This window comes from Gracilinanus agilis, chromosome 4, assembly GCF_016433145.1.
Source record: "Gracilinanus agilis isolate LMUSP501 chromosome 4, AgileGrace, whole genome shotgun sequence".
NCBI lineage: Eukaryota > Metazoa > Chordata > Mammalia > Didelphimorphia > Didelphidae > Gracilinanus > Gracilinanus agilis.
In genome coordinates, this window is record NC_058133.1 from 28,090,073 (window position 1) to 28,115,220 (window position 25,148).

The 25,148-nt window shown below is 36.0% G+C and overlaps 1 protein-coding gene across 1 annotated transcript in view; it reads left to right on the forward strand.

The window, feature by feature from the left end:
* Positions 1–25,148, forward strand: part of FAF1 (Fas associated factor 1) — a 433,472-nt gene that overhangs the window by 107,614 nt on the left and 300,710 nt on the right. Inside the window, exon 4 of the mRNA XM_044674693.1 lies at positions 779–984. Within this exon, the coding sequence (XP_044530628.1) occupies positions 779–984 (206 nt within the window). The remainder of the gene's footprint in view (positions 1–778; positions 985–25,148) is intronic.

Here is a 25,148-nt window from a genome sequence, read left to right on the forward strand (position 1 = left end):
CTTCCTTGGTCTTTCCCTGATCCATCACATCCTCTACATTTCTGTTAACGTGATTCTGTTTAAGTGCAGATCTGACCATGGAGTTGCCATACTCAGTTGACACCAGTGCCTTCTTGCAGCATTTGATCTCAGAAGTACCTTCCCAGTTCTCAATTAAAACCCTTGGTCACTTTCCCCCACTTACTATAGCACCTGAATCCCCTTTGTTAACTTCACATTCTAAATTCATGTGCTTTGGTAATACACATATGACTGAGATTGAAGTGCTTGCCAACTCCCGAAGGGGAGAGGGAAGGGAAGGAGGGAGACAGTTTGGATCATAGACCTTTGGAAAACATGTGGAAATTTGTTATTACATGTAATTGGTAAGATAAAATAAATGCACATGCTCATTATTCTCTCATCTCCATGCCTTTTGGTAGCTCCTTCTCTCCAAGCCCTTTCCTAATACCTCATATTGCTTTTGTTCTTACCTCACTTCCCTCCCTGCCAAAAGCAATTTATAAACTTTATGTTGATTTCATATTGATTTTTCTGTGGCCCCCCCCTCCCTGCCAAAATCTAAGTTCTCTGAATGCAAAGGGCATATCATTGTCTTATCTATCTCCCTGATACCTTGCCTGGTGACTGTTTCATAAGATGGTACATGATACATTTGTGCCGAATTAGTCTTCAGGACATTTATGTCAAGTGCTTTGAGTCAGGAGAGTGCCTGAGACATTGATGTTAAATTCTATGGGCTGATTGACATTGACTTTTCTTTATATTCTCCGTTTAGTGAATATGGAGGGGAGACTGGGCAAGGGCCAGCATATGGACCAGCCAGTCAGTCTGCAGCCTCTGCTTCGGCACCTTCTTCTTCAGCATTTCGACCTGTAGTGCCATCCAGACAGATTGTGGAGAGGCAGCCAAGGATGCTGGACTTCAGGGTGGAGTACAGAGACCGAAATGTAGATGTGGTCCTAGAAGACAGCTGCACTGTTGGTAAGGTCTTTTCTACAATCAGGATTTAACAAGTGAAAGTAGGAATTGGTAGAAAACCATTTTTCAGTCATTTGCCTTTTTGAATGCTTTTTTCCTCAGGGAGAGATCTGCTTTCTACATCATTCAACTCCAACTTTTCGTTACTGGTCAGGACAAGATTCCCAAATGATACAATACTGGGTGTTTAACAGTTCATCATGATTTTTAACAATTGTTTTTTAAGGGACTTAAAAGTATGTGGCAGAATATTTGGGCCACTCAGTTCAATGATCCCTTATATATCTGCAACTAAAGCTTTTTTATCTGACCTCTGCTTTTCTAAGAGAACAGTTAGAATAGATGATATATTTACATGTATATCATATACATGCATATATGTGTGTACACACATTTATTTATTTGCCAACATACCCCTTGAAATCTGTTGAAGTTAACATGGGATCATTTTCTTTAGTAGAATGATCAGATTAATTCTTGTTAACCATTATCACTTTTAAACTCTGATTTAACTACAACTCCTCCTTTGAACTTCATGCTATACAAATTTATCACTCAGCTTAGGGTCTGGTGGCCATTATCTTAATATTCTCTAGAAGACTTTCTTCTTTCTTCCATGAGGTCTGTGTTTAGCTCACCATCTTAACTTCTGCCCTTAGGGGTCTTCAACTTACATAGTCATATTCCTCAAATACCTTAGCACCCTAGTTCCTCAATGTATTCAATTTCTACAATCTCCACTCTACCTTAGATTGCCCTAAGAGGTTGTCATACCCTTGATTTTAGAAACATACCCATCCTTCCCTATTCTTTAAAAACTCTCATTCAATTCTCTCATCCATATCAAAATATCTGTGCTTGGTATCTCCATTTAATTTCCTCTCACTTTCTTTTTAACCCTCTGTATTCTGACTTAATTATTCAACTGAAACTGCCCTTTCCAAAGGTTACCAGTATTCTTAAAAAATTTTTTTTTAGGATGTGAGGGCGATCTGGCTGTGACATCTGTCACCCCATTGATTGCCAGTGTTGATTTGGCTGATCTGGCTGGCTAGGCGGGTGTCCCCTTCCTCCCTCACCATTCCATGTGTGTCCCTCCTGAAGCTGTGTGCTTGGTCGAAGGGGACGGTCTTCCCTGATAGAGGCGTACCATTCTTTGGTCAAGGGTATACGAGTAGCTGCGCTCCCCTGCTAGAATAAGCTCCCAAGGTACATTTGTAGGACAATATAAGGTAGTCAAGCTTCCAAGACTCCAGACACATCCAAATGAGGTGCTGCATGTGGCAGTCAGTCTTCCTTTAAAAAAATTTTTTTTAAATTGTTATATTTTGTTTTTGTTTTATATTACCATTCCTTTAGGATCCTTTCCCCTCTACTCTCCCAGAGAAACATCATTTATAAAACATAATATTTTTTAAAAGGGAAAAAAAATCACAAAAAATGATCAATAGTTTAAAAAATTATAAAAATATATGCAGCATGCCATGCTTTTAGGCCCACTCCTACTTCTGCAAGAGGGTAGGATGGAAGTTTCTTCTTTGGGACCAAGCTCATTCTTTGTAATTTTGTAAAATTCACTTCTGATTTGAAACTTTCTTTCCATTTTCATTGTTGTCATCATTTTGCATATTGTTTTCTTGATACTGCTTATTTCAGTTTGTATCAGTTCTTGTACCTCTTTCCAGGATTCTCTGTATTCATCATATTTGCCATTTCTTAAGGCATAACAATATAACATTCCATTCACATAATTATATTTGTTCTCCAGGCAGAGTGCATTTAGTTTATTTTTAATTCTTTGCTATTACAAAAAGTGCTGCTCTAAATGTTTTGGTGTATATGGAACCTTTCCTTTCATCTGACCTCCTTGGGGATTCACCCCATATATCCATTAAGCTGTCCAGTCTTGTTCTTTCTACTTTCATGCCTCTAGAATATTTCTCTCTTTTTACTCAGACAGCCCTAACTGAGGAACAGGCCTACTCAGCTTTCAGATTGTTTCAATTGCCTTCTGATTAGTCTCCTTTCTCCAAGTTTCTCCATACTCCTATCTATCTTCCACTCACCTGGCAAAGGGATTTCACTAGCTTTTTGCCTTAGATTCTGCTCCCCTCCATAAATTCAGTGGTCTAGCCTTGCATATGACATCCCAGCTCCTGACTGTATTGTCTCTGATTGTCCCCTGTGCTTGAGTTATTCTTCAATCTCCCCTCTGCTTCCAGGTCTCCCTGTTTTCAGGATTCACTTCAGCTTCTGCTTTCTGCAGGAGGCCTTTTTTAGTCCCCAGTTGTCATTTACCTGCCATTTGTGCCTGCCTTCCCTCTATTCTGTATATGTCTTGTCTTTATATAGATAGCTGCATGTGCTGTTGTTTGCCCCAGTGGCCTTAAAACTCCTTGAGAGCAGATACAGTCTTTTGCCTTTTTTTCCCCCCCTGTATTTCCAGTACAGTGCCGGACACATAGGGGGCTACTTCATTAATGCCTCAGACACAGAGGGGAAATTGTTCTCATTAACCTTTTGGATAACATTTTTAAGAGTGGGATCACCCCTGAGTAAAGGAAGATTGATCCTTTAATGACTTAATGTTCACAACTTAAAGCTATTTTTGAATCCATTTAGACCAATTTGCAATTCTACTTATGGTGAATTAGTGTTCCTGTCTTCCTGCTAACCTTTACCATTTTTACATTGTGCCATCTACATCAGAGTTATTTTAATTTGTATTTCTTTTAGTGATTGGGAGCATTTTTAATATGTTGCTGATTACTAGGGTGCCTTTTTAAAATTGTTTGTGCATATCCTATGATATCTTATCTTTCTCTTGCTCTCTTTTTAAAAATCCTTATCTTCTGTCTTAGTGTCATTAGTAAATATCAATTCCAAGGCTGAAAAGTGGCATGGATTAGGCATTTGGAGTTAAGTGTCTTGCCTGGGGTCACACAACTAGGAAGTAACTGAGGCCAGATTTGGATCCAGCATAACTCCAGTCTTATTTTAGGGAAAAGCAAAAGAACTGGAACTCAAAAAGTTTACCTCCATGGTCCATGATTCCTGGAGCCACAGGAAAAATTAATTAGTTTATTTGATTCGTTTCTGTCTTAGGGGAACTCTAGGGAACTCCTTGCCTTGGGAACTCTAGACCTTTTGCCCTGGGTTTCACACTGTCCTAAATGCTCAGTGCTGGGGCATAAACTCTCTGGGCTTAGTGGCCCATTACCATCACAATGAACTCTATTCTTGATGTCCCTTGTCCCAGAGCAGCTCATGCTTTGCCAAACCCCAACTCTGCATTATTGCTTCCATGGGACAGGGTACCATTCGCTAGCCAAAATTGTTGGATATATTCAAAGAAACTTCTTGGAATGAAAGGCACGTGTGCATCAATGTATGTAAAAGGAAGACAAGGCCAGTGAATTTGCTGTGATCCAGAGTGGATCCAGTCCAACAGTTATTTAATATGTACAAATGATCCAATTTAAATTGTTGCGGCTCAGATCTTAATGCAGCCTCGAGCTATACTTTGTCAGAATCAGCAGCTTCCTTCTGCTCATGTCCCAAAGCTGCATTGTGCTGCTCAGGCTTTGAAGTTGGAATGAGTAAATGTGAAGTTAAATAGTTTGCATGGAAGTTTAAAAAAGTAGCACAATTATTTATTTCTCGGTGTCATTTATTTAGCTGAATGGATAGAATTGTACATAAATGAATATATAATATAACTAGCAGGTTTCACCTTAAACTGCAACTTAGAAAAGAACAAAATAACTTGAACAATTTTTAATAATTAAAGTTTAAATTTAATCGTCCTAAATGTCTCAGCTTTAAAAATTAGATGATATCCTTTTTGATAGATAAATATGTTGCTAATTTGAAGGAAATAGTGAGAAATCTAATTAAACCTCATTTGTTAGGAGAAATATTATATTTGAAAGAATACATGGAGAACCATACATAAAGCAGCTTCAAAGAGATCTACTTGCAGATAATATAGTGGGAAGAGAGAACTGCCAATAGTCTGAAGATTTTTTGTTGAATAATTAAAATCCATTTTTCATGGCAAGCAGTTGTTAACAATAAGTATAATCTAAGATGCTCACTTAATTTCATATACATAAAATGTTAGGGAAGATTTGTTCCTTTGCAGTCTATTGATAACAGTGCCACATTGGGAAGAATTGTATAATTGACAGATTTTTAAAAATGAAAATGGAATAATGGGAAGAAATATACTTGTCTTAGCAATGATAGAGCTTATTTGATGTTGATGGGAAACTATAAGTCTATAAAACTATAACAAGTCTATAAGCCCTAGTTGAAATATGTTCTATTATGATCAACATGCTGCATGTTTTACAGGTAGTCAGTCACTTCTATCAAGAAATGTGAGAGAGGAGCTACATACAGATTTAAACATATTTACAATGGCAATTTATAAAAAAATTCCATTAAAAGGGAGGCTCTTTGGAAGAATTATATTTTAATGGGGGGAACAGATCCAAGGTTAATTCTATATCAGTGCAAAACACATTGGTTTTCTTGTGCTAAAGTATTTGGAAAGTTAGTTGAATTAAAAGTTATTTTTTAAAGAGATAATAATAGGTGGAAAAATGAATTTTAGAACAAAGGTTTTCTCCTGCATCTTATGTTTTTGGTGGACAATTTTGAAAAAATGAGTACATTCTATAAGTATAATAAGAATGGTAAAATGAACTATAAAAAAATCAATTTACAAAATAATATTTAATTTTTTTTTCTATTTTAAAAATATTTAACTTTGAAAGGAATTAGGTGAAAATAAAAACCCTGCTTTCCAGTTTATAGAAGTCATTCTTTATTAATGTTTAAGATTTGATATTTCTAAATGTTATTTGGTAAGGAAACCATTTTCCTTTGACCAGTGTAATCCTGTTTGTCTTAACACTAGCTCAATTCAACAGGTTTTCAAGCACCATCTAAATGTCAGGTATGGTGTTAGGCACAGGGAATACAGAGAAAGGCAAAAACTAAGCCCTTCTCTCAAAGAACTTACATCTGAATGGAGTAGATAACATACATATAACTAACACCGAATTGAAATTAAGTATATCTTGAAATTATTTAAAAATATTATTTTGAGAAGGGGGTTTGTAATTGCCACCAGATTACCAGAAGTGTCCAGGAAACCAAAAAATGGTTAAGGCCTCCTTTTTTTTTTTTTTTTTTTTTTTTTTTTTAAATCTTTCTACATGTTAGCTTTCTAAGCTAACTCAAGTCGGACAGCTTATTTGGCAGTGGTAGATGCTAATGTCCTAGTATGAAGAGAATTCCAGTTCCCCGGAACACATGGCATCAGGGCTGAGAGACATACTACTATATTGGGCCATAATAAGAATCACTCCTAGACTCCTTTTACTAATCCAGGAATCTACAGGGGAACTTTCAGAGTCCTGCAGAGATCCTGGGATTTACAGACCATTGTGTCAGGCTGAAGCCTAGTGCAGAGGCTGGAGCACAGGCAGCCACCTCTCAAGCCTTTAAGGTGATCTCAGCACTCCCCACCTGAGTTCTATGGTATACAGACTCAGCGTGGCAGAGTCATCCTTAATGTCTATTACTGCAAGAGAGTGCCTTGTCTTACAGAGGCCCAAGCCTTCCCTAAACCCATCTCTGGAAACTGAATCAGGCCTAGGCCAGGCTTATTAGAACCCAACTGAGCACTTGCCTAACAGAAAAAAGCCTTAGGGCATTCTGGGCAGGGTCCAGCAATATAGGAGAAAGGTCCTGGATAAAATTCAGTTAGAGCAATCCCTTAAGCCTGTGGTGGGAGCCCAGCACAGAAGTACCTCCTGAGCCTCATACCAGGGCAGAAAGACCCCAGATAAACCTATGCCAGGGAGAGTCCAATGATAAGAGGAAACTTAGAGGCAGAATCCCAAAGTCTTTTAAGGAGGGGCCTAGTCTAGGTCAGGGTTCTATAAGTGTTACATCCTTAGGGCTTAGCAGGCCCTGCCCAGAATATTCAGTTTAGGGGCTTGACCTTAGTGTAGTCTCCACCACTTGCAAACTAAGGAAAACTCTGGATACCGTGAAGGAATGCTTTCGTTTGAAAGATGCTCAGGTCATAAACCTCATAGAGTATGACAACTCACAAACAAGTCCAGATAAATTCTCAGAAATGTCCTGGACATATGTACTACAGGAGTTCATAGAGGAAATGAATGAAATACAGACTGGAAGAGCTAGGGAAGAAAGAATGACAAGGAAAATCAGTAACTTGGAGCAGACAGTGGAAAACTTCATTCAAGAACTGAATGCCGTGATAATTAGAATGAGCCCATACAGAGAGCAGTGACTCAACAATGCAACAGGAAATATCAAAACAAAACCAAAAAATTGAAAAACACAAGAAAATCTAAGAAATAAAATAACAGTAAGAACTGGCCTAGAAAACGGGTTAAGAAGAGATAATATAGGAATTATCAGACTCTGAAAATTGTGATAAGAAAAAGTTTGGATATCATATTTCAGGACAATATAAATGAAAATTACCCAGAACTCTTAGAACTAGAATGCAAAGTGAAAATAGAAAGAATCTATCCATCATCTCTAGAAAGAATCCCTGAAATGAAAACTCCCAGAAACATTGTAGCCAAAATCCAGAGCTTCCAAGTAAAAGAAAAATATTTCAAGGAGCTAAAAAGAAGGAATCTAAAGGCTAGTGATTGCCAGTATAATTACACATAACTTAGCAGCTGCCACTATCTAGGAGAGGAGAGGTTGGAATGTGATATTCCAAAAGGCATTAAAAATAAGGAAAACTTATCCAGAAAAATTAAATATAACTCACTAGGGGAAAAAATGGAATAGGAATTTCAAGTATTTTCAATAAAAAGACCAGAACTGAGTATAAATGTGGAAATGGAAATGTAGGCATCACAAGAAGCATACAAAGGTAATCATATCTGTATAATTGAAAGGAATATGTGGGCATCAATTATTTACCTGATATAAGGGAATAGGACCAGCTAATCTTCTCAAAGTCCTAATATGTTCAATGGTCCTAGGGAAAAGTTAAAGTAAAAGAGGGTCTGGGTAGTTTTGTTTTGTTTTAACAAAATCTTAGAAGAAGATAAAAATAGAAAGGAAAGAAGATTTAAGTAGAAGGAAACAATGAAAAAGGAGAAAGAAATAACTGTTGTTTATATATAGGAGCATAAAATGAGTAATATAGACATGGAAGAAAGGGTGGAAAGAATCAATATCCTATGGACCTCACTCTCTTTTAGATCAGAAGGCCCATAAAAGTATAATCATACAAGAGGGAGGGAAGGAAGGAAACAAGGAAACAAACAAACAATCATTTATGAAGTAACCATCATGTGCTAGGCACTATACTAAGCTCTTTTTTTTTTTTAACCCTAACCTTCTATTTTAGAATCAATACTGTAATATTGGTTCCATGACAGAAGAGTGGTAAGGACTAGGTAATGGGAGTTAAGTGACTTTGCTCAGGGTCACACAGGTAAGAAGGATAGGTTTGAAACCAGGACCTTCTGTTTCTAGGCTTGTTATAAAGTAAATATTAACTTATTTAATTCTCACCAAAACTCTGAGGTACAGATGAGGAAAATGATGTGGCAAGAGCTTAACTTGCCAAGGTCACATAGCTGATTTTTGAGGTTTGATTTGAAGTTAGATCTTCTTGATTCCAGGCCTAGCAAGTACTCTATTCACTGTGCTTTCTTTCTGAAGGGCAGACTAGGTAAGAGAATAGTCTCAAATAAGCAAAATAAACTTGGATGTTGGAGAGAGGAAACATGATGGAAAGATTAAAAGAAAGGAAGAAAGCATAAGGAAAAGAGAAGAGGTGTAATAGAGAAAACAGATTATTTCACTAATAAGAGTTATCAGGCGAATTCCCTCTCCTAATACAATCTTCTTATTTTTAAAAGGGGAGGTGGGAGTAAAGAAGAAAAAGTATAAATGGACAAGATTGAGGGGAAACACAATTAACAATCATAACTTGGAATATGAATTGGATGAACCTTACCCATCAGGAAGAACAAGAGTACAAGATAGAGTAGAAAAAAGAGGCAAAATCTATTATGCTTCAGCTGTTCTTTAAGAAAAAAAGTTTAGCAATAATTATTTTCAGATGGGCATCTAGGTAGAACAGTAAATAGAGTACCAGGCCTGGAGTCTGGAGGATCTGGGTTTACTTTTTAGCTGTGTAATCCTGAGAAAGTCACTTAACTCCAATTGCCTACCCCTTGCCCTTCTTGCCCTTGCCTTAGAGTTGTTACTAGGACAGAAAATAAGGGTTTAAAAAAAAAAAAAAGAAAGAGAAAAGAAAGGGGAAATGATGATAGTGGAGCAGGCTCAAAATTCATGAATTAAAGCCCATATGTTAGTCATTGTTTTTTGTGAGGCAAAACTATGTATTTGATAGGTAAATAAATGGAGAGGAGGGATATGTGTGCTGTATCTTAATCTTAGTTCATGAGTCAATAGTGAAGAGAAGATAACCCCTGTAGTGGTTCAGCAAGAAGAGGACTTTCTAGAATGAAAGAAGTGGCTGAAAGAAGAAATTGAAGCAGGTGAACAAAAGGAGGCATAAATCCAACAGTGGAGGAAGCCCCACTGAAGATCATTCCCATGGGGTAAAAAGATTCATATCTATAATGAGAGATGGGGACATTGAAGCAGATTTAATCTGGAGAGAATTGTTAATATAGAGGGAGATTGCTTCCTCTTCAGAGACCATTGTTTCTCTCTGGGCAACATCTTTCCTCAAATCTGGCTTCAGATACTTCATAACTGTGTGAGCCTGGATAAGTCATTGATAGCCTAGCTCTTGCTGCTCTTCTGACTCAGAATTAATACCAAGACAGTAAGGGTTTTAAAGGGAGAAAAAAACACACTTATTTCAGATGATGTTCCAAATGGGTAAGTATATATAAGATAAAGAGATAAGCAGAGAAATTACATTATGTAATTTACCTTACCTCTAGTCTGTTCCACTGATCCTCCCTTCTTTCTCTTTGCCAGTACCATATTATTTTGATGACCACTACTTTATAGTATAGTTTAATATTTGGTATTGCTAGGCCACCTTCCTTCATGTTTTTTTTTTTTTTCATTATTTCCCTTGATATTCCTGATCTTTTGTTCTTCCAAATGAACTTTGTTATAGTTTTTTCTAATTCTGTAAAAAATTCTTTTGGTAGTTGGATAGATATGGCACCAAATAAGTAAATTAATTTGGGTAGAATGGTCATTTTTATTACATTAGCTTGTCCAACCCATGAGCAATCAATGTTTTTCCATTGTTTAGATCTAGTTTTGATTGTTTGGAAAGTGTTTTGTAGTTGTGTTTGTATAATTCCTGTGTTTGTTTTGGTAGATAGATTCCTTAGTATTTTATGTTGTCTATGGTGATTTTAAATGGTGTTTCTCTTTCTACCTCTTGCTGCTGTGATGTGTTGGAAATATATAGAAATGCTGATGATTTATGTGCATTTATTTTGTATCCTGCAACTTTGCTAAAGTTATTGGTTATTTCTACTAGCTTTTTAGTTGATTCTATAGGATTTTTTAAGTAGACCATCATATCATCTGCAAAGAGTGATAGCTTAGTCTCCTCATTGCCTATTTTAATACCTTCATTTTCTTTTTCTTCTCTAATTGCTACTGCTAGTGTTTCTAGTACAATGTTAAGTAATAGAGGTGATAATGGGCATCCTTGTTTCACACCTGATCTTATTGGGAAGGCTTCTAGTTTATCCCCATTGCATATGATGCTTGTCAATGGTTTTATATATATATATAATATACTGTTTATTATTTTTAGGAAAGGACCTTCTATTCCTATACTTTCTAGTGTTTTCAGTAGGAATGGATGTTATATTTTGTCAAAGGCTTTTTCAGCATCTATTGAGATAATCATGTGGTTGTTGGTTTACTTGTTGATATGGTCAATTATGTGGATGGTTTTCCTAATGTTGAACCATCCTTGCATTCCTAGTATAAATCTCACCTGATCATGATGGATAACCCTCTTGATCACTTGCTGGAGTCTTTTTGCTAGTATTCTATTTAAGATTTCTACATCTATGTTCATTAGGGAGATTGGTCTGTAGTTTTCTTTCTCTGTTTTTGATCTACTTGGCTTTGGAATCAGTACCATATTTGTGTCATAAAAGGAATTTGGTAGGACTCCTTCTTGGCTTATTATGTCAAATAATTTGTATAGTATTGGGATTAGTTGTTCTTTGAATGTTTGATAGAATTCACTTATGAATCCATCAAGCCCTGGTGATTTTTTTCTTAGGGAGTTCTTTAATGGCTTGTTCAATTTATTTTTCTGATATGGGATTATTTAAGTATTCTATTTCTTCTGCTGTTAATCTAGGCGATTTATATTTTTGTAAGTATTCCATCCATATCCCTTAGATTGCTATATTTATTGCCATATAATTGGGCAAAATAGTTTTTAATGATTGCCTTAATTTCCTCTTCATTAGAGGTGAGGTCTCCCTTTTCATCTTTGATACTGTTAATTTGGTTTTCTTCTTTCCTTTTTTTTTTATTAGATTGACCAGTACTTTGTCTATTTTATCTGTTTTTTTCCAAATACCAGCTTCTAGTCTTATTTATTAATTCAGTAGTTCTTTTACTTTTGATTTTATTAATTTCTCCTTTGCTTTTTAGTATTTCTAATTTAGTTTTCATCTGGCAATTTTTAATTTGTTCATTTTCTAGTTTTTTAAGTTGCATGCCCAATTCATTAACCTCTGTCCTCCCTAATATGTTAACATATGCACTCAGTGATATAAATTTTCCCCTTAGAACTGCTTTGCCTGTATCCCATAGGTTTGTGTAAGATGTCTCATCATTGTCATTGTCTTCAGTGAAATTATTAATTGTTTCTGCGATTTGTTCTTTCACTAAATTATTTTGTAGAATCATATTATTTAATTTCCAATTAGTTTTTGGTTTGCCTCTCCATGTATTCTTACTGATACCTATTTTTATTACATTATGATCTGATAAGGTTGCATTTATTATTTTTGATTTTTTAAATTTGTTTGCCATGTTTCTATGCCCTAGTACATGGCCAGTCTTTGTGAATGTTCCATGTGCTGCTGAAAAGGTCTATTGCTTTTTGTTCCTATTTATTTTTCTCTATGTAACTATTAACTCTAATTTTTATAGAAATTCATTCAGCTCTCATCTCTTTCTTATTTATTTTTTGGTTTGATTTATCTAGATCTGATAGGGGAAGGTTGAGGTCACCCACTAGTATAGTTTTGCTACTTCTTTCATCCTTGAGCTCCATTAGCTTCTCCTTTATAAATTTGGATGCTATACTGTTTGGTGCATAAATGTTGAGTACTGATGATTCTTCATTGCTTAATACTGCCTTTTATTAGGATGCAATTACCTTCTCTATCTCTTTTTTACCAGATCTATTTTTACTTTGGCTCTGTCAGAAATTATGATTGCAACTCCTGCCTTCTTTTTTTTTTTTTTTTTGGTTGAAGCCCAATAGATTTTGCTCCATCATTTCAGTTTTACTCTATGTATGTCTGCCTGTCTCATGTATGTTTCTTGTAGATAACATATGGTAGGATTTGGGTTTCTAATCTACTCTTCTATTTGCTTCCAATTTATGGGTGAGTTCATCCCATTCACATTCAGAGTTATAATTATCAGTTGTGTATTCCCAGACATTTTGATTCTCTCTCTTTGTCCTGCCCTTCTTTTACTTTTTCCTTCTATACCCGTGTTTTGTTTTTATTCAGTTCCCCTAATCCCCTCCCATATTGTACTTCCCTTTCTCACCTCTCCCTTCTTATTCCCCTCTTATTCTTCTTTAGATTTTTTTTAAGCTACGCCTCCCTTCCTTGCCCTCTCCCATCCTAGTGTTGCTTCCCTCTCTACTAGTCCTTTTGTTACCTTTCTATTTCTCTATAGAGTGTGAATCAGTTCTCTGTCCCAGTGGATCTGATTGTTCTTCCCTCTTGATTTCAATGCACTTAAGTATTAAATATTTCCTCTCTCCAACCTCTTTACCCTTCCAGCGTATTGTTACTTTCCCCTGTTCGGCCCACGAGCTTCTTTATGGAATATAAATTTACTCCATTTTGTTTGTTTTCCCATTTTTCTTAATATCTCCTTTTCCCCCTCTAGTTTTGTATATATTTATACATACATATGTACACACACACACATCTTGACATTTCATCCTATACAGTTTGTCACTGTTCCCTCTAAGTAAACTTCTTCTAGTTAAACTGTTGATAATAATAATTTTTAATATTTACCAAAATCTTCTTTCCTTCTAGGGATAGAAATTGATTGAACTTATTGGGTCCTTTAAAGAAAAGACCCTCCCCGCCTTAATTACATCATGGTGATTTTCTTGAGTTCTGTGTTTAGGCAGCAAACTCTCTGTTTAAGTCTGTTTTTTTTTTATGAATGCTTGGAAGTCCTCAATTTTATTGAATGACCATACTTTCCCCCGCAAAAATATTGTCAGTTTTTCTGGATAGGTGATTCTTGGTTGTAGACCCAGTTCTCTTGCTTTCCGGAATATTATGTTCCATGCCTTTTGGTCATTCAATGTAGATGCAGCCTGATCCTGTGTTATCCTAACTGTGGTTCCCTGGTGTCTGAGTGACTTCTTTTTAGCAGCTTGTAATATTTTTTCCTTGGTCTGTATTAAGATAAAAATTAATAATAAAAACTGATATAATAATATAAATTAGTATTTTAATTAAAGCCATGCTGATAAAGTCATTAGACCACGAGCTTGTAAGAATTCAAAACTGCCGCCCAGCCATTATTGTTACCTCCCGTCTCTTCCTGAGTCTGCTAGCCAAGAGAGCGACTTCCTCCTAACCCAGGAGATTTAAACTGACCTCTGCATGGTGACGTAGGTGTCCCCACGCCCAAAGAACAGGAAACGGAAACCCATTGGACCATGGGAAATGTAGTTTGATAGTTCCCACGTGTCCATAGAAAATATATATACTTTTAGATGGCATCTCCCAAATTTCACTTTTACATCTGGTAGTTTTTGAATTTGGCTATAATGTTCCTGGAAGTTTTCAGTTGTGGACTAAATGTAGGAGGTGATCTGTGGATTCTTTCAATTTTCACTTTTCCCTCTTGTTGGATGTCAGGGCAGTTTTCTTGGGATCATTTCATATAGGATGATGTCTAAACTTTTTCTTTTTTCATGGTGTTCTGGTAAACCAATAATTCTTAAATTGTATCTTTTTATATCTGTTCTCCATATCTTTGGTTGAATTAATGTTTCATATTCTTCTCAAATTTTTCATTTTTTTAAATTTTGTTTTATATATTCTTGCTGCCTTGTGAAGTCATTTTCTTCTAGTTGATGAGTTCTGTTTTTTTAAAGACTGAATTTCATCCCTGGCTTTTTGGTCATCCTTCTCCTTCTGGTCTGATTTTCTTTGTAGATCATCTTTAGCCTTATTTGCTTCATTTTCAAGCTGGTCAATTCTGGCTTTTAATATTTTTATTTTCTTGTTTTAGTTCATGTATTTCCTTTTTCAAATTGTCTTCAACCTCTTTTGATTGCTTTTTGAGTTCCTGAAGTTCTTGAGTTAATTGAATTTTGAGATCTTCTAAAACCTGTGTCCAATTTGCTGGAGCTTCTTGATCTTCTATTTCATTTGCTGTTTTTTTTTTTTTGTTTTTTTTTTTGTTTGTTTGTTTGTTTGTTTGTTTGTTTGTTTGTTTCCTGGAAAGAAGCTGTCAATTGTCATTTATTTCCTCTTTTTCTGTTGTTTGTTCATATTTTTTCCTTCTCTGTTCTGCTAGTTTAAATAGATGGATTTAATGAGCTTTGATGAAAGATCTTCCCACAGCTGGCAATGGAGGTTTGCTGTTACTTTCTCTGTAGTCTATGGGGGATGGGTGTTGGAGTTCCCTGCCCTCTTAAGACCTCTGTCCATTTGTTGGGATTAAGCCTACATTGATTGGATTAGTCTGTATTGCTTAATGTCCCCTGAGGCTAAAACCTCAAGAAGGGAAAAAAAAAAAAAGAAGAGGGGGGGCAAGATGGAGTGTTTTTGCTGAGCTGTCCAGCAGTAGTGTTCCCTGGCTCTGTCCTGCTGTTTGACCTGGTTTTCTTTCCTCTTGTAGCCCTTTGTTCTCTATCTCGGTACGGTAAAGCCAGGCAGTCTGAGGTTTGGCTCCATCTAAGCCACCATCTTCTGTTTTTGCAGTGTTTCTCTGCCTTTCTCCTCCTGCCACCTCCCTTGTGCCTGTGTTTAACTCCCTGAGTCCTGTGCCAGGAAGACCCTCTCTCCAGGCCAGTGAGCCTGCCTACCTGCCCCAAGATTTCAGGTGCCACTGGAGACTCTGCACAGAGCCTGGGGGAAGGGTCCTGGGATTTCCCCTTCTATACCCTCAGATCCAACAATTCAAGTATTCAAGCCTTTTTCTTGGTGTACCTCTTGAGCTGTCCAGCAGTAGGATCTCCTTGCTCTGTCCCTATGTTAGATTTGGTCCTTATTCTTCTCAAAGCATATTGTTTTCTATCTTGGCGTGGATAGGATGCGGAGGTTTTAAGATTTGCTCTGTTTAAGCCTCTATCTTCCCAGAGTCCCTGGCACATAATAATATAGCATTTAAATACCTAAGTGAAAAATTAGCCTGAGTGGAGGGAGAATCAGAGAATAGGAGACTTTTAATATACCTTTAAACAAATCTAATCAAAGTATGAAGTTAAGGACCTGACTAGAACTTCAGAAAAATAAGAGATGATTGATCTCTAGTGATTTTAGTAATACACATTATTATTATAGTATTACAAATAATAAAGTAATACAATGGAATTTACATAATCTTTAGCAGTACCAAGTACCTTTTAAAAAATTCACCATGTATGAGCCTAATGACATCATTAAAACATGGGAAAGTAGAGATACTAAATGTCATTTACTGATCATTACATAGTACGAGTTAAACTCTATAAAGGATTATAAAAAATTTAAAAGTAAGTGAAGACTAAATAACATTTCTAAAGAAGTGTTGGGTGAAGAACAAATTACAGGAATAATTCTGTATTGAATTATTACATTCTGTCAAAGAAAATGTCAATAAAGAGACAGTATATGAAAATTTAGGGGATATATAGCTAAATTAGTTGTGAGGGTGAATTTTATGCTTCTAATGCTTTCTTCAAAAAAAGAAAGAATAAATCAGGGAATTGGGCATAGAAATTAAGAAAAAAAACTTGAACAGAAATAAATTCGACATTCTCAACTCTATAACAATGTAAAAATAATGAAATTAAGGAAACATTTATAGGATTGAATGCAAGAAGACCATTGCATTGATTAAAAAGTAGTTGATAATTAATTAATTTTTATAAATTTTATTTTGAATATTTTCCCATGGTTACAAGATTCATGATCTTTCCCTCCCCTCTTCCCTCCTCACTCCTAGAGCTGACAAGCAATTCCACTGGGTTATATATATATATATATATATATATGCCATTGTTGAAGGCCTATTTTCATATTATTCATATTTGTAATAGTGTTCTTCTAAAGCCCAAACCCCCATCATAAATCCATCGAACCACATAATCAGTCATATGTTTTTCTTCTGCGAAAAACTAGTTGATTTTTTTTTAAAAAATCTTAACTTCCGTCTTAGAATCAATACCATGTATTGGTTCCAGGGCAGAAGAGGGCTAGGCAATGGGGGTTAAGTAACTTGCCCAGGGTCACCCAGCTAAGAAGTGTCTGAGTCAGATTTGAACCTAGCACCTCCCATCTCTAGACCTGCCTGACACAATCCACTGAGCCACTCAGCTCCCCCCAAAACTAGTTGATTTAAAAAAAATAGAAAACAAAAAGCTAATAAATGAGATAACCAAGCTGATTTTTTTAAAATGGGGAAGACCCAATTGTTGGTATCAAAAATGAAAAAGAACTAATAAAAATTGTAGAAAAAACAAAGGGAATTATCAGAAATTATTTTACCCAAATATATGCTAACAGAAATGATGAAAAAAAAATTGAAAACTACTTGTTCAATTGTGTCTGGCTCTTTCTGACCCCATTTGAGGTTTTCTTGGCTGAGATACTAGAGTTATTTGCCATTTGCTTCTCCAGCTCATTTTGAAGATGAGGAAACTGAGGAAAACAGAGTTAAGTGACTTGCCCAGACTCTCCCAGCTAGGAAGTATCTGAAACAAATTTGAACTCAAGAAGGTCAGTTTTCCTTACTCCAGGCCCAGAGCTTTATCCACTAGCTGCCCTAGTTGAATGCTTATAAAAACAAACACTACCCAGATAAACAGAAGAAATAGACTATTTAAATAACACAATATCAGAAAAGGAAAATAAATAAGGGATAAATGAACTTTGAAACAAAAAAAACTAGAGGCCAGATGTATTCATAAATTGAATTCTAGAAAATAATCAAGGATCAATAGCAAGAAAAGAAGAGTACTTTCTATTGATACCTAAACATGAAACAACAAAGCAGAGGGGAAAAAAAATTATAGTTTAATATTCCTAATGAATATGAATCACCAAAATTTAAATAAAGAATCAGGTAGGCTAAAATAACATATTAGACTTTATACTCTGGCCACATTGACTTTGTACCAAGAAGATAGTGTTGGTTCCACATAAGAATAACTATTTAAAATAAAAAACAATAACTACAAATATAGTTAACTATAGACACTGAAAAGGCTTTTGAAAAAATTCACATTTCTGTGAAGAACTCTGAAAATCATAGGAATAAATGGACATGTCCTTAATAAAATAAGTAGTATTTTTCTATATCAAGAACAGGTATCATATTTAATGGAGAAAACTTAAGAGGTCTTTATAGTAAAATTAGAAACAAAGCAAGGATGCCCTTATCACCACTACTATTTAACATTGTGTTAGAAATGCTGGATGTAATATTAAGACATGAAAGAAATTGAAGGAATACAGATAGGTAAAGAAAAAAGTTATTTATCACATTTTGCGGATGATATGATGATGTGTACTTAAGAGAGCCCCAGTGAATCAATTAAAAATTGAAGTAACTTTGGCAAAGGATATATGGATATATGATCAATCCACACAAATCAACAGAATTCCTATATATAATCAACTAAACCTAAAAAGAAAAACTGGAAAGTGATTCCACTCATAATAACTATAGAAGCTATAAAAGTACTTGGACATATATCTTTTGAAATTCACTCGAAGACTGTATGAATCTAACTATAAAATCTCTTTGCAAAACTAAAGAGACCTAATCAATTAGAAAAATACTAATTACACTTTTCTAGGTCTTACGATATGATAAAAATAGCAATATTGCTTAAATTATTTATTCAATACTATACCACTCAGACTTCAAAAAGGTGATTTTATATAGCTAGAAAAATAGTAGTAAAATTCATATGGAAGAACAAAAGATAATTAATCCCAAGGGTAAAAATTTAAAAAGGTAGGGAGGAAGCAAATCTATTAGTACTAGATCTCAAATTGTACTGCAAGGCAGTAAGTAGTCATTAAAATAATTTGGCTCTGCCTTCAAAAAGAGAGAGAGGATATCATTCATTGGAACAGATTAGGTACACAAGATACAAAAGTGAACACATAAACAGTGTTTGATAAACTCAAAGACTCGTTACTGAGGGAAGGACTCACTGTTGAAAAAGTTGATGGGAAAACTTCACACAAGTCTGGCAGAAATTCAGTTTAGATCAATACCTTGCTCCATTTAAATGCCATTTTAAACTCCAAAGAAACGCATGCCTTAGATTTTGTAAAATTACATCGCTTTTTAAAAATTAGAGGAAAAAGCAAACAATTTGCCCTTAGGATCAATGGTAGAGGAAGAATTGATGACTGAAGAATAGATGATAGAATCACACAATGTAAAATTGACAATTTTAATCATATACTATTTAAAAGTTTCATTGGGGAATGATTGTGATTTGGTATATGAATGTAACATATTATTAAGCTGTAAGAAATGATGACCTGGATAATTTCAGAGTAAGCTATGAAGAGCTTTATTAACAAAAGCCACTTGAAATGAGCAGAATAAGAACATGTTATACAATGATAACTTTGAAATCCTTTGGAATTCTGGTCAGTGCCATGATAAAGCTGGAGTCCAAAAGAATGAAGAAATATTCCACTGACATCCTGCTTGAGAGGTGATGAGCTTCCAGTGTCAAAAGAGGTAGACATTTTCACATAGAGTAATTTATTTGGCCAGGCTGTGGAGATATCTATTTATTGATGGATTTTTTTTGTTGTTGTTGTTGTTGGTTGGATTGTTTTTATTTTGTCTTTGGCTAAATAGGGATCAGGAGACAGTAATGCAAGGAAAAGATTAATTTTCTAAAAATTTGTTTCTTGGGGAAAAAAGATAGCATAATTGGCTCTGCTTGAATTTATCTGTGCCTAGAAATTTTGGAGTCATTTGAGATCTTTTCCTTTCCTTCCTTGCCAACTGAGTCATTTGTGGGACTCAAGTCTGTCTCCACATTTCTCAGGTGTCTCCTTTTCTTTGGTTGCACTAGGGATACAAAGGCAAGTATAAAACCACCCCTGCTTTCAAGGAGCTCATAGTCTAATAAGGAAATAGAGCATATGCACACACACAGAAAATAAACTGAAAAGGATGTGGGTGAGAGGTTCCCTGGCTTAGGGACATGATGAAGTTCTGTAGCTCAGGGGAGAAATGATCTAAATAGGTAGAGTTTCAGAGTTGCATCATCTAGAGCAATGAATTTCTAGAGATCACAAAATCTAGGAATTTAGCTGGGTAGGATATGATAAGGTAAATTCTCTAGTTCTCCTCAAGTCAGGAGTCTCCCAGATATCTTTCTCTGGACTTTAGTTTCCTAATTAATTGGTCTCTTTGAGGCCACTGGCTCCCCTCTTTAATTCCTCCTCCAAACAGCTGAGAGTGGATGCTCTGTGACCATGTCACTTCCCTGTTTAGGAAGTTCCAGAGGTTTCAGATTGTCTCATGACTAAAATGTAGGTATCTTTAGTTTTTATTTGTTTTCCACATTTTATTTACTTATTTTTTAGAATATTTTCCCATGGTTACATGATTCACATTCTCTTCCTCGCTTCTTCCTTTCTCCTTCTTGGAGCTAACAAGCAAATCCCATTCATTTATACATGTCTTATTACTCAAAACTCATTTCCATATTATTCATATTTGTAATAGAGTAATCTTTTAAAAACCACAATCCCAAATCATATACCCATATAACTAAATGATAAATCAAATGTTTTCCTTCTGTGTTCTTTGTCTAGATGTGGATAGTATTCTTTTCCATAAGTCCCTCAGGGTTTTCCTGGATCATTGCATTGCTACTAGTAGCAGAGTTTATTACATTTTTCATCCCACAATGTTTTAGTTACTCTGTAAAATGTTCTCCTGGTTCTGTTAATTTCACTCTGCATCAGTTCATGGAGGTCTTTCCAGTTCGTATAGAAACCAAGCAGTTCATCATTCCTTGTAGTACAATAGTATTCCATCACCATCATATACCACAGGTTGTTCAGCCATTCCCCAATCAAGGGGCACCCCCCATATTCCAATTTTTTTGCCACTACATAAAGCACAGCTACAAATATTTTTTAAAAATCTCTTTGGGGTACAAACCTAGTCATGGTATTGCTGGATCAAAAACCATGCATTCTTTAAAATAATTCCATTGGGCATAATTCCAAATTGCCTTCCAGAATGGTTGGATCAATTCACAGCACTACCAGCAATTTAGTGTCCCAATTTTGCCACATCCGCTTCAATGTTTATTATTTTCCTTTTCTGTCATATTGGCCAATCTGCTAGGTGTGAGGTGGTACCCCAGAGTTGTTTTGATTTGCATTTCTCTAATCAGGAGGGATTTAGCATACTTTTTCATGTGATTATTGCTAGTTTTAATTGCTTCATCTTAAAAACTACTCATTCCTATCCTTTGACTGTTTGTCAATTGGGGAATGGCTTGATTTCTTGTAAACTTGACTTAGTTCCTTATATGTTTGAGAAATTAGACCTTAGCCATAGAATTCCTAAACTGGCTTCAGTCTGCCTTTCAGGGCTTATTATCCATTACTCTTTAGATTCTACATTCCAGCCACATTGGCCTACTTGCCAGTCCTTTTTCAGACTGTCCCCCCATATCCGGAATGCCTACTTCTTTTGATCCTATGCTTTCTTTAAAGCACAGCTGAAGTACTATCTTCTACAGAATTTTTATCCTGATTTCCTCACTTGTAATGTACCCCCCAATTTTTTATATTGACTTTTTAATATATTTTGTATTTACTTATCTGTATTCATGTTATTTCCTTCTAAAAGAATGTAGTCTTCTTAAGAGCAGAGAATGTTTTTGTTTTTCCTCTGTATCCCTAATGCCTAGGATAGTGCCTGGTACCATATTAGGTGCTTAATAATTTCTCATTCACTGAATCCAGTCCCTTAATCATTCTGTTTACTTTCTTCTACATGGTTGTGAGCTTATGGGTCCTTCTGAGACAGATGGAAAAATGCTTGGAGGTCTGGGACTTACCTAGTATTTGCAGAGTGTACTTTACTTTTTCTTTGGAAACATTTATAGGCTTGTACTTTAACTTTATTAGAGACATCCACAATTTCACTGAATCCACAAAAAGGCCATCTACAATAGGTATCTTCACTTTCTCTCCTCTCATTGTCTCCTCAACCCTATAAAATCTGGTTTCTGACCTTATTCTACCAAAACCTCTCTCTTCAAACTTACCATTGATCTCTTAGTTGCTAAAATCCAGTGACATTTTCTCAGTCCTCATTCTCCTTGACCTCTCTGCAGCCTTTGCCACTATTAATCATTCTCTCCTTGATATTTTATCTCTAAGTTTTCAGGGCACCCCTTTTTCCTGGTTCTCCTCTTGCCTGTGTGGGTGCTTCTTTTCTTTTTTCTTTCTGGAGTCTCTTCCAGATCATGCCCTCTAAGCAATATCCCTCACGGTTATGACCTGGGCCCTTTCCTCTTCCCCATCTGTATTGCTTCACTTGGTGATCTCATCAGCTCCCATGGATTTAATTACTATCTCTCTGCTAATGATTCTCAAATTTGCCTATCCTGCCTCAGTCTCTCTACTGACCTCCAATTTATCATCTCCAGCTGCTTCTGAGAAATTAAAACAATATCTAGTAAGTTCCTTAAGCTAAACATATATCCAAAACAGAACTCACTATCTTTCCTCCTACACTATCCATTCCCCATTCCTATCTTCTTTATTGTAGTAGAGCAGTGGTTCCCAATTTTTTGGCCTACCGCCCCCTTTCCAGAAAAAATATTACTTAGCGCCCCCTGGAAATCATGAAGCTATTTATTGAACTCAGAATAGAATGTAATACAAAAAAAGTGTGGCCATCACTGTCCCCTTGCATCCTTGCAGCACCCACCAGGGGGTGGTGGTGCCCACTTTGGGAATCACTGTAGTAGAGGGTAATCCAGTGCTCCTAATCTCCAGGCTCCCAGCCTAGAGTCATCCTGGACTACTCAAACCTTTTCACTATTGCCAAAGTCAGTTGATCTTTACCTTTGAAACATCTCTTGAATATACTCCCTACTCTCTTTTGATACTACCTCAACTCTAGTGTAGGGGCTTGTAGATACCTAGATAACTGCAAAAACTGCTGGTGGGTCTCTTTTCACTTCAGTTAATCCTCCACTCATTTTCTTAAAACACAGGTGTGATCATGTCATCTCTGCCCCCAACTCCAGTGGCTTCTTAATGCCTCCAAGTTTAAATACAAAATATTCTCTTTGGCATTCAAAGCCTTTCATGACCTGGGCTTCCCCTACCTTTCCAGTCTTCTACACCTCACTCCTAGCCTTAGTACTCTTTTTTTTTAATTTTTAAATTTTATTTAATTAATTTAGAATATTTTTACATAGTTACATGAAGGAATGCCTTCGTTTGAAAGATGCTCAGGTCATTTTATCATCTTCACTTGAAACTGGTCCATAACCAAAGGCAGTAAGAAGACATTACATTTGAAAATAAACATAATGAAACAAGTAAATATGTTACAAGCAGAGGTACCTTTCCTCCTTTCCCCATCATGGTTTAAGTCTACAAGCATTTATGTAATTACTTACTATATCCTTACTAAGGACAAGGAATCCAAAGAAAGTGGAAAGTGGTGGTTGTGTGGCTGGTTTCATTATATTGATCTTTGAACATATTTTTTCTTCATTGTGAATCAAATCAAAGAATGATGTCTGAGTCAAATGAGTTGCCTTTGAAATTAAGGAATTATTTTTCAGAGTAAGTAGGCAATTTTTGCTAAGAATTCTGCCCTCCTAATCTTAGGTATTAAACCTAAATTAGACCCAAATCTTAGGTATTAGAACTGGCAGATCCCTTTGAGATCATCTAGCTCAGTGGTTCCCAAAGTGGGCCCTACCGCCCCCTGGTGGGTGCTGCAGTGATTCTTGGGAGCAGTGATGGCCACAGGTGCATTTATCTTTCCTATTGCTATTAAAATTAAAAAAAAATTTCCAGGGGGCTAAGTAATATTTTTTCTGGAAAGGGGGTGGTAGGCCAAAAAAGTTTGGGAACCACTGATCTAGCTCAATCTCATTTAACATAGCAGGAAAGTGAGTCCAGGAGAAGGTGTAATTGTTCAAGGATGAATAGTGTCATAACAGTAGAGATTTGGGCTGGATCCCCAAATTCTAAACCTTGGATTCTATGTCATAGTTTATCTATATCATATTTATATCATAAACTATATTATAGTTTAGCTGTTAATTTTTCTACTGGATGCAATGGGAAGTAGTGAAGTAAAAACAGAGATGTCAAGTTTTCTGTGTTTTCTTCAGCTGATTGCTTCTTAAATAGTAATTTCTAGACATGGCCAAATTCTGAGAAATGCTGAGTAAGGGAGACATATTTGCATAATTCTTCACCATGACAACATAACTGCAGTTTCAAATTTTACACAAACTAGTTATCAGAGAGTGACATCTAGTGGCCCTTACTCTACTAAGTTTTCCTGGTACAGGTGACTCATATCTTTTCCCCCAAAAGGCCTTTTAAATAGTCTACTAAACACTACAATCTTCCCAGTTTGCTTTTGATGATTTTCTTTATATATGAAACAGTATCATGCCATATCAAGCTCTTCAAAATAGTCACAACTAACAGGAAGTGTCTTAGGGGCAAGAGTCAGAGACTCTAGCTTCTCTGTGGCCTAATACTTGTGATTAAGATAGACCCTTTGCCCTTTGGAAGGCCTCAATTTCTTCCTTTCTCAATCTGGCCATTGAATTAGATTGTTGCTATGGTTGCCTTCTAACTGTAATCTTGTAATCCTTTTTACCTTCATAGTTGTTAAAAACCAAAAGACTTGATCAGTATACATTTAGTTTCATTCTTTACTTAAGGAAAATAATAGAACTGTTTCCTATATTCTTCATGTTTCTAGTTGGCTTCCTTCATATAACTTCTGGGACCTAGAGGTCTTGAGTGGTATCAGAGCAAATGCAAATCAGACCATTTAGTTCTCTCTATTTTTCTAATTGGCCCCACTTCACTTTCACTTTCCTTCCAGTCATCCTCCTAGACAAAACACAACATCTGTCTGCTCCACTTCCTGGTTTATCCTCCCGTGGATCAACAGCCTCTGCACCATATCTTCATTTCCCACACTATGAACTTAGAACCTTCTAGAATCTATGCCACTGCTTCTAGAACCCATGCCACTGAGTGGGTGAGTTAATCTGCTGATATTTAGAATGCTAATCATGAGACATAGCCATCTTAATTGGTAAATAAGTCAATGCAGATTAACCCACCTGGCCTACTCTAAGTGGTCGACTTCCATCTGTCTTTCTATTATATAATACTACATGGGTATAACCTTCTCCCTGCTTTTCATTTCTTACTATGAGCACAGTAACCAAATTAATTGTGTCATTGCTTCTGGATAAAGAAATAGATCTTGATGGCCTTATAATCAACTCAGCACCCCTATAGCTCCTCATACTCAGACTCCTTTTCCACTCCATTAGAATATAAACTCTTTGAACACTTAACAATTCCTTCCTTCCTTCCTTCCTTCCTTCCTTCCTTCCTTCCTTCCTTCCTTCCTTCCTTCCTCCCTCCCTC